Source organism: Elgaria multicarinata, chromosome 6 (genome assembly GCF_023053635.1).
Source record: "Elgaria multicarinata webbii isolate HBS135686 ecotype San Diego chromosome 6, rElgMul1.1.pri, whole genome shotgun sequence".
Classification (NCBI taxonomy): Eukaryota; Metazoa; Chordata; class Lepidosauria; order Squamata; family Anguidae; genus Elgaria; species Elgaria multicarinata.
In genome coordinates, this window is record NC_086176.1 from 118,607,925 (window position 1) to 118,623,230 (window position 15,306).

A 15,306-nucleotide genomic window follows, 5' to 3' on the forward strand; every position below is an offset into this window, starting at 1 on the left:
AAGTGGCTTCTGGGCGTGCCGTTCTGAAGCTGTCGCCCCGCTCCCCAACCCCAGCATCCTGGCTTCGAAGCCAGGAGCGGCTTCCGGCTGGGCGCTGGCTTCGAAGCCAGGACGCTGGGGTTGGGGGGCAGCCGGGGTGGCGGCTTTGGAACAGCGCACCCAGAAGCCGCTCTAGTAGAGCAGCTTCCGGGTGGGCCGTTCAGCACTCTCCTTTCCTTGGCGCTCTAGGCCGCCGCCTGAGCTGCCTCTATGGTAGCGCCGGCCTTGCGGACACCTTTACAAGAAGATCTGAAATGGAAGATCTGCAACGAAACACCAAGTCCACCGGCCAGTTGCATGCTGAGTCCAGGGTGCAGCCAACTTTCCAAGAGTGGTGCATAGATACCAGCACTGAACACTGGGAATTCTGTAGCATCACAGAGCTGTTCTCTATGGTAGAGCACTCTTATCTGGGGAATCACCCTGTCATGGGCTGTACACCACATCTGTGATGAGCAATTACATCACCAAACCAGTGAGGGTTGGAAACTGCCCATGTGTCTGGGGAAAGTTGATGGTTCCTGAATCATGGAATGGATTGTGGTCTGGGCTGCTTGTCCGCCAATGTCCATCTCTGCACCATATTTATGAAAGCCTATTCAGTCTGCTTTGGGAGAGGAGGAGAGGAGTTTCTTTTCTTGCGCTGCAGTTCTAGCAAGCTTTGCAAGAACCGTGTTAACATCTCTCTGTCAAACGTGCCACTGTCAAATGTGTCACATCTTCCGCCTTCGTATTTAAAACATCTCACACAAGTGATACTTTGAAATTACTTTCTTTTGTGGAGCCTTTGAGCAGTTACAGCCTAGCTTATCATTGGAATATACATTGAATTATGACTAATTTAGGAATTGGATAGAACATGATCAGAGGAGCTGAAACTCATTCTTCAAATCAACGTGATTAAATAGAAAAAAAAATTAAGGCATTTAATAGATTATCCAAGGTTATGATAGTGACTTTGACAACCTAGCCCAGGTGGGTTCAGTCTGTCGGTTTCCTTCGCCATTAAGATATATCGGTTTTCAGTGATCTAGCTTTATAAGAAGGGCCCTGGTGGAACAGAACAAAAGCCCATTTAGCCCACTTCTTGCTTCCCAGAGTGACCAATCAGGTGTCTCTAGGATTCTCATAACCAGCGCATAAAGGCAACAGCTCTTCCCTGTATGCCACCTATAACTGGTTTAGAGGTATACTCCCTCTGACGACGACGATGAATTATTCAATTTATACCATGCCTCCTATATACAGAATACCCCAGGCAGCATGGGGGATGGGGTTCCACTTACTTACCTTGGTTGAAAACCGTTGGTCAAACTCTCCTCTATGACTATGTCTAATCCTCTTTTATGCCATTTATTTGTCTGTCTATTTATTTATTACATATTTATACTGCCCAACAGCCTAAGCTCTCTGGGCAGTTTACAACTAAAACCATAAAATCCAGTATAAAACTTTAAAATCACATAAAAACAAGAATAAATTACAGCCCAGGGAAGGCTTGTTTAAAAAGATATGTTTTTAGGAGGCGTTTAAAAGTTATTACATTTTCTGCCTCCCGAACACTTAAGCCATTGCTATATCTCACGACAGAGAATTCATTTATTTATTTATTTATTTATTTATTGCACTTATATACCACTCCCATAGCCAGGGCTCTCTGGGCGGTTTACAGAAATTCTAAAATTGAGATAAAAACAAGTATACAAAATTTAAAATTCTAAAACACAGAACGTACACACATAAAGCATTAAAAACCGTTTTAAAAAAACTAAACATGTGGGTGATTAAGATGTGCCACCATATGCCTGGGCAAAGAGGAAAGTCTTAACCTGGTGCCAGAAAGATAACAGCATTGGTGCCAGGCGAGCCTCGTCAGGGAGATCATTCCATAGTCTGGGGGCCCCCACTGAAAAGGCCCTTTCCCTCCTTGCCGCACTATGAGTCTCTCTCTGAGTAAGCACCCAGAGGAGGACCTTAGATGTTGAACGTAGTGACCGGGTATATTCACGTCGAGAGAGGCGATCCGTCAGGTATTGTGGTCCCAAGCCGTGTAAGGCTTTATAGGTCAAAACCAGCACCTTGAATTGGGCTCGGAAACATACAGGCAGCCAGTGCAAGCGGACCAGAGCAGGTATTATATGGTCGAACCTTCTGGTTCCCGAAATCAATCTGGCTGCTGCATTTTGCACGAGCTGCAGCTTCCGAACCGTCTTCAAAGGCAGCCCTACGGAGAGTGCATTGCAGTAATCTAACTTGGAGGTTACCAGAGCACGGACAACTGAAGCCAGGTTATCCCTGTCCAGATAGGGGTGTAGCTGGGCCACCAACCGGAGTTTGTAGAAGGCACTCCGTGCCACTGAGGTCACCTGAGCCTCAAGTGACAATGATGGATCTAAAAGAACCCCCAAGCTACGAACCTGCACCTTCAGGGTGAGTGCAATCCCATCCAGAACCAGTAGAACACCCCCCATCCTGTCAGCAGTGTATCCGCTGTGGTGTATCTGTCTTGAATTTACTGACATCCAGTCTATTTCGCTAGATGACTCCAAGCTGAAGTATTAAGCTCCAGCTTTCTCCGTTGCGGCACCCCGGTTGTGGAACACCCTCCCCTTGGAGGCCCGACTGGTGCCAAAACTGGCTTCTTTTCAATCACATCCATAATGAACACCTGGTAATCCAGACGTCATAGTGCCCCAAAATGCTAGGCCATCACGCTGACAGGGTTTGCTGGCTGAAACAGAACCGTGACCTTTCTTAAAAAATATTGAGCTAAGGGGACCGTAGAAACAAACCACAATGTGGTGAGAGCCAGTGTGGTGTAGTGGCTAGGGTGTTGGACTGGGAGCCGGGAGATCCGGGTTCTAGTCCCCACTTGGCCATGGAAACCCACTGGGTGACTTTGGGCCAGTCACAGACTCTCAGCCCAACCCACCTCACACGGTTGTTTTCGTGAGGATATAAATGGAGAGGAAGAGGATTATGTATGCTGCCTTGAGTTCCTTGGAGGAAAAAAGGTGGGGTATAAATGCAATCAATCAATCAATCAATCAATCAATCAATCTACCTACAACAAAACAGCCTGGGGCCTGGGGCCTGAATGATGAAGTCCATGATCTGAATCAGGACTTAGCTTGGGGAGCTAAAGTATGTGGTTTTGACCTGTCACGTCATTCAGGTACCTAGGTTCTCCAAAGTCATTTAGGCCTATGAAGAAGGAAACACCAAACTAAGCACTGAGCAGGAAGCGTGCCATAGTTATTGGTATCTGTTCATTTTTCGTCACCCTAGCAAAGTAGAATCATCACTAGCTAGTGTTCATTGTTTGGCCTTGTTGTTCTTGTTCCAGGATGAAGAAGGTGGTGTTGAATTGGGAGAGGGGGCAGATGAATGGGCACAGGCCAAGACATTAATCAAGCCCCTGGACCAGCTGGAGTTGACAGATGCTGTGAGTAAATTTGGACTGGAGTCAAAATCTGTTGGGACCGGCGGCCTCAGGACTAGTTCCAGCATATCCAGTGGCCCCAGTAGGGACTAGTACAAGGCAGATGTGGTGTCTCTCAGCTGCTCTTTGCTTTCAATGGGAGGAGAAAGGAGGCAACTTGCTAAATGATCCACAAAGCTTTATTTCAAGCAACAAATGTCTCTTTAACCTGTTTAGAGGCCACTACTGTGAAACGACCCCCTAGGCAAAACTATGCAAACGAAACAAGACAATTGTCCGTTCAAAAGAAAAGAAATCGCATCTCAAATGTCCATAACTTCAAAGCGGCTGGTGCGGTGGTAGTTTCTGGTGTAATCTCTCCGACTTTCTCAACGGCCTCTGTCCACGCTGAGCGTTTTAGCTTCCGGCGGACCCTAGCATCTGTTAGTACTTTGGAATGCTTGCCCTCGGAAGCTCCCTCCCTTCCCACTGAGTGTGTAGGATTTGGCCTTGAGGAGATAAGCTCTGGAGGGGGGCGACTCCCAGCTGGGGCCTCTCCTGTGAGAGCTTCCTCCCCCACTGGCACTGGCTGGGTGGTGTCTGATACTGTGTCTTCTAGTTCTGAAACTGATTCTGATTGATTACCTGAAACACCTTCTCCCAATACAGGGGCATTAGGGTTAGACGTGACAGCAGACAGTATACAATATTGGGCATAGACAGGAAAGGCCCAGGTTAAAAACCTAACTCAACCCAAAGATTGACTAGGGGAGCTCAGGCAAGTCTGCCTGACTTCTAACCTGCTTTGAAGCCCTGCGGTGAGGCAGAGAACAGGTTTAAGTACATAAATGATATAAAAGTAAGAAATGACAGCAATGAAGGTATGCTGGCAGGTGGCCTACCCAACAGGATTGCCCAGCCCCCATTTATACACACACCCCTCTCCAAAATTGATCCTCTCCTGCACTGCCAATTAGGCTTTTAAAAAGCATCCATTGGCATCAATGGAGGCTTTTTAGAAGGCTAAATACAGTGGTGGTGGCGGGGGAGGAATCAAAGAAAAAATATTGATTGGGAAAATCTCATATCAGATTATCAGAAAGGAGAGACTTTCCCTGCCTGGGGAGGGGGGGAGGCCTGGGGAAGAAGCTGTGGGTGGGCTAAGGTTCCCCTGTGGGTTGGAGATTCCCCATCCCTGATCTAAAGCAGCTGCTCTATCTCTGGGCTATGAGCTCTCCTTGTAGGAGCCAGTTCAGATCGTGGTGCATTACGGAACCGTATAAGAAAAGTTTGCCCAACTTCCTGGGCTGTGGGACAGTTTTAACTGGACTTGTTGAAGAAATGAGCCTACATGCCCGTGTCTTGATAACATGGAACATATAAACCAAAGGGGTTCTCTCTATTTGGTTGCACAAGAGAAGTCATACCTGCCCTCCAGGTTTCCCTTTATTTAAAGAGGTGCTTCATTGTCAGGTTTTCTCCCACGAAGGAAAACACTTCTGTTGACAAGCATACATGACTGACATTTTGTAGAGCAGAATGGCTGTAGGGCGTTATTTATTTATTTATTTATTATTTATTTAGAATATTTATATACCGCTCCTCATTGAAAAAATTTCGGAGCGGTGTACAAGGTAAAATGAAAATAAAAACAGAATAAAACAGTTAAAACAAAATTTAAAAAGAAGCAAAAAACAACAGCACAGAAATCCAAGGCTGCATGTTAAAGAAAGGCTTCTTGGAATAAAGATGTTTTCAGGAGGCGCCGAAAGGAGTACAAGGTTGGAGCCTGCCTGACCTCCAGAGGCAGGGAATTCCACAGGAGGGGGGCCACCACGCTGAAGGCTCTTCCCCTGGTGGATTCCAATCGGAGGATGGATCTAGGTGGGACCACCAGGAGCAGGCCCTCGAATGACCTCAGTGACCGGGCAGGTTGGTAAGGGAGAAGGCGCTCTCTCAGGTATCCTGGTCCCAAGTTGTGTAGGGCTTTGTACAGAAGTACAAGAACCTTAAACCTGGCCCGGTAGCGAATAGGCGGCCAGTGCAGTTCCCTCAGCAGAGGAGTTACATGCTGGAAAGGGGCAGCTCCAGACAACAGCCGAGCTGCAGCATTCTGCACTAGCTCCAGCTTCCGGAGCAGCTTCAAGAGCAGCCCCACATAGAGCGCGTTGCAGTAATCCAATCTTGAGGTTACCAATGCCTGTACCACCGTGGTCAAGCTATCCCTGTCCAGGAGAGGCCGTAGTTGGCGAACCAGCCGAAGATGGTAAAAGGCACTCCGAGCCGTGGCAGCTACTTGAGCCTCCAGCGACAGAAATGGGTCTAAGAGTACCCCCAAACTACGAACCTGTTCTTTCAGAGGCAGAGCAACCCCATCCAGAACAGGCAATGAGCCTGTCTCCCGGACTCGGGAACCACTCACCCACAGGGCTTCCGTCTTGCCAGGATTTAGTCTCAGTTTATTGGCCCTCATCCAGCCCATTACTGAGTCTAGGCACTGGTCCAGGACTTGCACAGCCTCACCGGATTCAGTTGTCACAGGGAGATAGAGCTGCGTGTCATCAGCGTATTGATGGCATTTAGGTCCAAATCCCCTAATGACCGCTCCCAACGGCTTCATATAGATGTTAAATAACATTGGGGACAAGATGGTGCCCTGCGGCACTCCATAGCTCAATTGCCAGGAGGCCGAGGACTGGTCACCCAATGCTACTCTCTGAAAACGACCCCGTAGGTAGGACCGGAACCACTGTAAAACAGTGCCTCCGATGCCCATCCCACGGAGTCGATCCAGGAGGATACTATGGTCGATGGTATCAAAAGCCGCCGAGAGATCGAGCAGGATTAACAGGGTTGCATTCCCCCTGTCCCTCTCTCGATAAAGGTCATCCATCAGGGCGACCAAGGCTGATTCAGTCCCGTAACCAGATCGGAACCCAGACTGGAATGGATCTAGATAATCAGTATCCTCCAAGAGTGCCTGCAGTTGCTCCGCCACAACCCTCTCAAGTACCTTCCCTAAAAAAGGAGTGTTTGCAACTGGGCGGTAGTTGCCTAATACCGTCGGGTCCAGGGTGGGCTTCTTCAGGAGTGGTCGCACTACTGCCTCCTTAAGGACAGCAGGGACCACCCCTTCCCGGAGAGAAGGATTTATCACCCCCTGGACCCACCCTGGACCCACCCACCTCGGTTTGCTTTTATAAGCCAGGAGGGACAGGGATCGAGAGGGCAAGTGGTCGGTTGCACTGCTGCAAGCACCTTGTCTACATCATCAGGCCGCAATAACTGGAACTGATCCCACAAAATTGGGCAGATGGTGGCATCGGACACCTCAACTGGAGCTGCACTAAAAACAACGTCAAGCTCGCTGCGGAGAGAAGCGATCTTGTCCTCAAAGTGTGATGCAAAAAGGTCACAGCGGGTCCTTGACGGAGCCAGGGCCCCATTTGCTGGGGAGGATGTTAGCAGCCCCCGGACCACCCGGAAGAGCTCCGCTGGACGGCTACTCGAGGACGCAATGGAGGCAGCAAAATAAGCCTTCTTTGCTGCCCGCACTGCCACGCAATAGGCACGATTATGCGCTCTACAGCGTGCTCGGTCATCTTCGCGTCGAGTCTTGCGCCATTTGCGCTCCAGCCGACGTCCAGCCTGTTTCATTGACCGCAACTCCTTAGTATACCAAGGAGCAGAGCGGGCTCTACAGGACCGGAGAGGACACTCAAGTGCGATCAAGTCGATGGCCCTCCGCATCTCACCATTCCACAGTGAGGCTAGGGCCTCCGCTGGATCACCAGCTCTCTCCACTGGAAAATCCCCAAGAGCATTCAGAAATCCATTGGATTCCATCAGTCTCCTGGGGCGGACCATCCGAATGGGTCCCTCACCCTTGCAGGAGGATAGTAACGCCATGAGTTCAAATCTCACCATTACTCATTTTTACATACGAAATGGAAGAACGTTGCGTCTTCGCATTTATTTCGGAAAAGGAAATTTCCGCCACCCCAAGTGCTGTGTTGGGGAAGCTATTGGATATTTATTTATTTATTTATTTATTACATTTGTATACCGCCCAATAGCCGAAGCATATTTCATTTTGAGAAGTCTCCTGGGGAATCTTACAAAACTTTGATGTAGCACAAATTCTTAGTGACAACTGAAATATGTTACAAATATTTCTAAATACTAACCTTATAGAGGAGGCTGAGTTTTGAGTCAGTTTTTCCCTGCCACAGGAATTGAAAGAAGAGATCACCCGCATCCTGACAGCCAATAACCCACATGCTCCGCAGAACATTGTCAGGTACAGTTTTAAAGTAAGTACTTTTCCCTTCATTGAAATCCATGAGAGATGTGCGGACCATTTGTTCACTAAGATATAGTAGGCATAAGCAAAAAAATTAATCAACAAATCTGAAATTTGAATTGGCGTTCAGAACATAAAAATTTATTTCAACATTTTGGCTTGTTGGCATCTCTTGACTTATGCTTGTGAAAATCAAAACATTAAGGAATATCATAAACTGCCAAATACCAGTACCATTGCATGTTACCCAAGCAATGCTACTAATACCATTGCATGTCAACTTTTTAGAATGTAAGCCTATGTGGCAGGGTCTTGCTATTTACTGTTTTACGCTGTACAGCACCATGTACATTGATGGTGCTAAATAAATAAATAAATAAATAAATAATAATAATAATAATCAACTATATAAAAAAAACACTGTTGGATATAACTGAAATTGTTATTAAGGACTGTACAGGTCAGGTGGTTGGCAATTAGAATAGAAGCCTTCCTTGATTTTGAATCACCTTCCTCAGAGAGTTCGCTAAGCATGATGGGACTTTTTCCCGTTTTCCTCCTCCACCAGCCCTCCAGATTAGATTTTGAGGGAGGACGGGGAGGGGGGGCTGCACGAGAGGAGGGGAATCCCTCCCCCCACTCCTGTTTGCATTGATGGAACTGCTTCTGTCAGTGGAACGACAGAAGCAGTTGTTTGTATGCTTTACCGATTTCATTGAGTTTGTAGTTTGGTAATTTTCTTGTATTTTTAATGAAGTTTTTATTTATTTTCTTTGGAAGCCACCTTGATTTTTGTGTTAAAATTAAAGCGGCATGATACAAACGCTTTAAATAGAATAAAATATTTAGATATTCAGCACACTTACTTGAAATATTAATACATTGCTTTTCGTTGGCTTAAGGTGGTTTGCATACAAATATGGTAAAATAAGATGAGAGTTAAAGCAAAGACTTCAACAATGAAACAAAATAGCAAACGGAGCCCCCAAAATAGTGATTCTGAAGTCTGCTTTTAAAAGCTACCAAATCATAGAACCTTAGAATAGTAGAGTTGGAAGGGGCCTCTAAGGCCATCAAGTCCAACCCCCTGCTCATTGCAGGAATCCACCCTAAAGCATCCCTGACAGATGGTTGTCCAGCTGCCTCTTGAAAGCCTCTAGTGTGGGAGAGCCCACAACCTCCCTAGGTAACTGCTTCCATTGTTGTACTGCTCTAACAGTCAGGACGTTTTTCCTGATGTCCAGCTGGAATCTGGCTTCCTTTAACTTGAGCCCGTTATTCCGTGTCCTGCACTCTGGGAGGATCGAGAAGAGATCCTGGCCCTCCTCTGTGTGACAACCTTTTAAGTATTTGAAGAGTGCTCTCATGTCTCCCCTCTATCTCCTCTTCTCCAGGCTAAACATGCCCAGTTCTTTCAGTCTCTCTTCATAGGGCTTTGTTTCCAGACCCCCCTGATCATCCTGGTTGCAGAGGAGCAAGTAAATTTTCCCTAGGGAAATCTTAGCGTTAATCCACCATTACGACCTGTTGAAATGAGTGAGCACCTCATCCCTGCCTTGGTGGCCTTGCCTGGGTCAGGCATCCCGCTGGATTTTGCTCGTTGTTTATAACACGGCCCGTTTTTATTTTTTACTAATTGCTTTGTGTCATTGACATTTCCTCAGTAGTTTAAACAGGGGAGTTAAATCAATAAGTATGTTAGCATAATTGATCACCTGGAAACGGGAGAGAGCGGCTACTCGAGACGTTTTGGCCATGAGCCCAACTGGAGCACCCAATGCTGGGTCATAAAGTTCTTCCATTTGGCTATAAATCAGAGCAGGCCGAGAAGGATTTACGTCATTCATGAGAATTCTAAAAAAAAGAAAAGGAAAAGTGTTTTTGAGCAATCGATGCCAATTTTTGACTAAATTGTGGCAATTAGTTGCTAGATGGATTCAAAGGGCAGCTCAACGGATGCTCTAGGATGGGTGGAAATGGAAGGATATGAATAGGGGATGTTGCAGAACACAAAAAGCACAACCCATCATTCGGCATCATGGGGTTTGCAGGCTGCATCCCTTCTATGGGTTGTTACGCGGAAGTGGCTTTGCTCCAGCCCAGCCTAAAGCCCTTGGGCCCACCTGTGATTACGCATGGTCTGGAGAATGTGGAGAGGGAGACATTTTTCTCCCTCTCTCGAAATACTAGAACCCAGTGGGGTCATATCCCATGAAGCTGATTGGTGGGAGATCCAGGACAGATAAGAGGAAGTCCTTCTTCACACAGCACATAGTTAGGTTATGGAACTCACTACCCTTAGATGTAGTGATGGCCACCCATTTGGATGGCTTTAAAAGGGGGTTGGATCAATTCCTGGAGGAGAAGGCTATCAAGGGCTACTAGCCCTGATGGTTGGTTGCTATCTCCAGGATTCGAGGCAGTAAGCCTGTCTGCACCATTCGCTGGGGAACATGGGTGGGAGGGTGCTGTGGCACCATGTCCTTCTTGTTCATCCCTGGCCGAAGGCTGGTTGGCCCCTGTGTGAACAGAGTGCTGGACTAGATGGACCCTTGGTCTGATCCGGCCTCAGGGCTCTTCTGATGTTCTGATGTTCTCTTTCTCTTGAACAAAAGCTTGAATGGGTCTGTGCTTCTCTCTCCCTCTCTCTTGCCCTAGGAGAGAGCCTATAAGCAGACCTCTGTAGTGGAGCAGCTAGCCCTCCACTTCTCTCTTTATGGGAACTTGATATTCAGAGATTCGGATGAGGGCCGGAGACAGAGCCTGAGGAAGAGCACCCTTGCCGGTAGGTCTTGTGAGCTGGCAGGCGGCAAGTTCTCAGGCCAGAAGCAGGCAGCCATGATGGGGTCGAGGGCTGGATGACCCCTCCCCTAGCCCTCCGTGGGCCATTTAACATGAAAGATGGTGGCCTTGCCCCTGACATCAAAGGGGTGGGGCCGCCCCCCTTTATGTCACTTGGTTTGCGACGGCTGCGTCTGGATGGCGATCCTCCGGACGCGGCTGCCGGGAACTGGCTCCCCAGTGGGCAAAGGCTTTGCTGCCTCCCTAGGCCCTTCCTTATCACAGCTCAGAGGTAACCAGGGGTTTGCTCTTTCCATCCCCTCATGAAGCTTCTAGTAGCCTCCATGGGGTTCGGGCCTGGGCCTGTGTCTGCAAGAACTGCTGGGTGAAGCCTCCTGCCCTGCGTTTGCCCCCCCTCCCCTCTCCGTTTTGTTCTCAGCTGTGGTTCCCGTTTCGTCTGCTGTGGTGGACTTTGAGGCCTTGGATGCAGAACTCAAAGAAGAGGCCGAAGGCGAAGGCGAGGGAGGAGAAAAACCCGATCAAGAAGCGGTAATGCTTCACGGTGATGTGCCGGTGGGCTCGCTGGTGCGCGCATGTGTGTTTTGAACTGGGAGATTCTGTTCGAGGTCTGTGTGGCTTTGTAAATCCCTTCCCAAAGGATTCTGCGTGGATATTAACCGTGGCCTCAGGCTCTAAAGTATGGAGGAGCATTGCCGTAGCCTGGGAGGATGCAGGATGCGGTTCCCTTCCTTGCTCCCTGTGAGACATCTGGCCAGCTGACAGAAGCCCAGCAGTTGAGCTGGGCTGGTCAGCAGCTGAGCTGGTCAGCAGGAGTAGCCATTCGGGCATCACCTGCGAGGGTGAGACACCTGAGTGGAAAGTTGTCTTGTCTAACCCTTCCCCAATCTGTGGGCAATGGCTTATGGGGCTGGGAGCATGGAAGTGAGAAGCAGGTCCTGGCAGCCAAGGGGAGGGGTGGGGGAAGGCATGAACTAGAGGAATGGCCAGGGCCTCCTTGTGTTGCCAGAGCCAGAGAGTTTCTTTAGGCTTCCTGGTAAATGGGTAGCCCAAAGGCACGTATGTCTGGCTCAGCCTAGGTAGTCAGAAAAGCAGCAAAGCTCTAGGGTGTGAGTGTGTCCATAAATATGTATTAAATATGAAATCCCTACCTCATTTTGAACTGCAGGGAGCTTTTCTTCAGGAGAAAAAGCTTTGCAGGTTTGAGAACGGAAATGCTGAAATCCACATCACAAAACGTGAAACATGCATTAGAAAATGCCACTGAGCAGTTGTTGGGTTTGGGGGGGGGGGGGCTTTTGCCAGAATGAAAGGCATGTTTAACAGCTCGCCTTTGAACGCTTTTGTCAAAATGGGGAGCTCCCAGTTCTCCAGCACCCCCAGCCTGCCTTCAGGCTTATTATGGGTCTGTCCCGTCCCCCCGGCCTGCTTGATCAAATCTTGAAACTGCAGACCCCACCGCAGCCATCCTGAAAAGCACTGTCTATCCTGTCCATTGTTCAGCCCTGTTTCTCCTGCTTTAGGGTGCAGCCCCAGAAGAAAAAGAAGAAGAAGTACGTCCCCCGGTGGTGCGTGAACGAAAACTCACCAACCAGTTTAACTTCAGTGAGAGAGCCTCGCAGACCTTCAATAACCCAGTGAGGGTAAGCCGTGCCCACTTCCCCTTTGACACCAGCTAGAGGCCGTCACAGGGGTCTGTGTCTCTCTGCAGCCAGAGATAATTGCTGATGGGGATGAAAGATGTTGATTAGCTTTTGCCATTGGCAGTGAGGAGCACAGTGACAGAGAGTGATGGCCCTTCGAAGGGAGGATTCTGGTACCCTTGAAATCAATCCAGATGGTAATTTTACAGCATTCATGGATGCCTGGGGAAGAAAGAATGTCATACTTGTTATTTCAAATTCTCTGTAGATCCATTGCACAAATTTCCCCTTTCTCAGAGACTCTCCAGATGTTAAGATCTGTCCTCAACCATTTGGAATGGAGCTGTTTTGTCAGGCTGTGAAAGTGTATGGACTTGATATAGTTTAGGCCTGGAGATATTCAACGATTCCGTTGAGTAATTGGTGCCCTTTCCCAGGCTGTGTCTGACTAGCAGTTCACATGTGAGCAAGGCAGAGAAGGCTTCTGAAAAGCCTTTCCACATCCAGGGAACTTGGAGAACATAGGAATTGCCTCCGTGGATCAGCCTGGCATTTTGTTTCCAACAGTGGCCAGCTGAATGCCTCAGAGAAGCTAACAAGTTGGCGGTGATGATTTATCTCTCCCCTGTTGGTCTGCAGTGCCTGATATTCAGAGGTATACTGTCTCTGAACATGGAAGTTCCAATTAGTTATCCTCCATAGATACCACAAGAATAATTTTTTAAAAAATCTAGAAGTCAAAGCATCTTAGGGAGCAATCCTTTGCCTCCCTAGGCAGCGTCTGGTGGGACGTAGGATTGTTCCATTTCCTGGCACCGAGCTCAGAGCCAGGGCTCTGAGCTCAGAGCCAGGAAACTCTGCTCCTTGCCCCCTCCCCCTCATAGGCGGCGCAGAGAGAAATGCACTGTCTCTGTCTCCACATTCGCAAAACAGAGCATGGAGATCGGGAAAAGGGGAAGTGGAGGAGACCAGGGCAGCTTAGCTTGCTTTGAACATCTTTAAAAAATCAAAACCAAATCTCTTTCTCCAGAGAGTGGGAGGCAATCCCAAGCTTTTCACACAGGCTTTTATACACCTAAAATAGTACAAGTCAGCTTTCACGCTACATAACTCTTGGGTACAGGAGCAGTCTCAACAACAGATCGGCTTTCGTTGTCAGGTTGACAATAAACACTGGACCGTTTGCAATACCCTCACCATCCCACAAAACTTTTGGATAAATAAGATTACACTTCCTTGCGGGTTTCTGCTTTCTGGCAATTTCTGACAAGAGCTGGCTTTCTTGATGTCCTGGATTGAGCACTGGATTAACTGTGTGCCGCTTGAAATCCTTTCTTCCAGGACAGGGCGTGTCAGATGGAGCCTCCTCCTAGAGCTACCTTCTCTGATACTGCTAACCAGGTAAATGCTCTCACTTTAGTTATCGGTGTTAACGCTGGCTTTTCTCAGGCGGCTCATGCATCTCATCCCTTCAAGTCCGTCGGTGTCTGGGCTCATCTCCAGCAGCCGGGGAGAATGGCAGGTCTGATGCAGGTGGACAATTTTGGGTTCCTTGAGGACTTGAAATGTCCATAACGGTGCTCCCTTACCCACTGAATGTAAATGAACGAGTGCCTTACAGTACAATATCATCTATGTGTACTTGGAGGTAAGTCCCATTCAGTTCTAAGGGACTTGCTGCCACGTAAATGTGGATAGAATTGCAGCCTTCATTTCCAATGGACATGTACGCAGAAAAGCTGGAGCGTGTTCCGAGGAGGGCAACCAGGATGATCAGGGGTCTGGAAACAAAGCCCTATAAAGAGAGGCTGAAAGAACTGGGCATGTTTAGCCTGGAGAAGAGAAGATGGAGGGGAGACATGAGAGCACTCTTCAAATACTTAAAAGGTTGTCACACAGAGGAGAGCCAGGATCTCTTCTCGATCCTCCCAGAGTGCAGGACATGGAATAACAGGCTCAAGTTACAGGAAGTCAGATTCCAGCTGGACATCAGGAAAAATTTCTTGACTGTTAGAGCAGTACAACAATGGAATCAGTGACCTAGGGAGGTTGTTGGCTCTCCCACACTAGAGGCCTTCAAGAGGCAGCTGGACAGCCATCTGTCAGGGATGCTTTAGGGTGGATTCCTGCATTGAGCAGGGGGTTGGACTCGATGGCCTTTTAGGCCCCTTCCAACTCTACTATTCTATGATTCTGTGAAATAAAGGCATTTGCTCCTGAGTGCTTCTGCAACTAGGAGAACAAGTGACACTCTGTAGGATGAAGCATGGAGGCCCATCTCTCTGGCTGCTGTGAAGGAAAACGCATCTCCGAAGGCATATGCAATGATGCTGCGTTACAGTATCTCCCCAGTGTGTCCAGTGATGGGGCGAGGGGGCCGTTGGTCTCTTTAATCTACATCTTAGAAGCACCGCTTAGAATACGTGATCTTTACAGCTGAAGAGTGGGGGTGGAATGCAACCACTTATGCTTTTAGGTTTTCTTTTGGGTGGTGCTTTCTTTCGTTCAGTGGTTGCCTAGACATTGAATTGATCTATTTTTCCTTGTGGTCCCTGTGACAATTGTTCCAATTACCACTGATTTGTCTATTGTACTTGACATGCTGCAGAACATAAGACAAAGCACGGATTCAGCAGCTTCTCCCTTGTAGAGCTACATGGAGAGAGACAGAGAGAGGGTGGGGATGTATCTTTATTATATCCAAATTGTCCTTAAGTGGACACCCGTGTTTGCAATCGGAGTGCCAAAGCAAATGCAAATCTCCAGCTAACTGGTGGCGTTCTCTTAAGGCCGTTTGAGATAATGGCACGGGTGGAGTGCACCAGAGGAGCAACTTGTCAAGTTTGTCAGAATGGAGCTGAGGTTTTAGATTGGAACAAAATTCAACCTCTGTCTCCTGCCCTGTAACATCCTATGAATGTAAAGCAGCATTTTAAATGAGATTGTTTCCTTTTGCTTTTCCTTTCTTCTCCGTCCTGTCTTTGTGCTTCTCTTCTTCCACCTCTCTGAACTTGAACCTTCTGGGCTGTGTACTGGGTGGAGGTACCTCGTGGCCCGCCACGTGAAGATGGAGGGAAAAGGAGCAGCGTGGTTTTGCCAGA

At 48.1% G+C, this 15,306-nt stretch overlaps 1 protein-coding gene across 1 annotated transcript in view; it reads left to right on the forward strand.

Annotated features, from left to right (window-relative positions):
* DNAI1 (dynein axonemal intermediate chain 1) overlaps positions 1 to 15,306 on the forward strand; it is a 211,084-nt gene that overhangs the window by 25,158 nt on the left and 170,620 nt on the right. The window contains exons 3-8 of the mRNA XM_063128314.1: positions 3,386 to 3,484; positions 7,693 to 7,773; positions 10,422 to 10,548; positions 10,984 to 11,093; positions 12,086 to 12,205; positions 13,547 to 13,606. Of these exons, the coding sequence (XP_062984384.1) occupies positions 3,386 to 3,484; positions 7,693 to 7,773; positions 10,422 to 10,548; positions 10,984 to 11,093; positions 12,086 to 12,205; positions 13,547 to 13,606 (597 nt within the window). The remainder of the gene's footprint in view (positions 1 to 3,385; positions 3,485 to 7,692; positions 7,774 to 10,421; positions 10,549 to 10,983; positions 11,094 to 12,085; positions 12,206 to 13,546; positions 13,607 to 15,306) is intronic.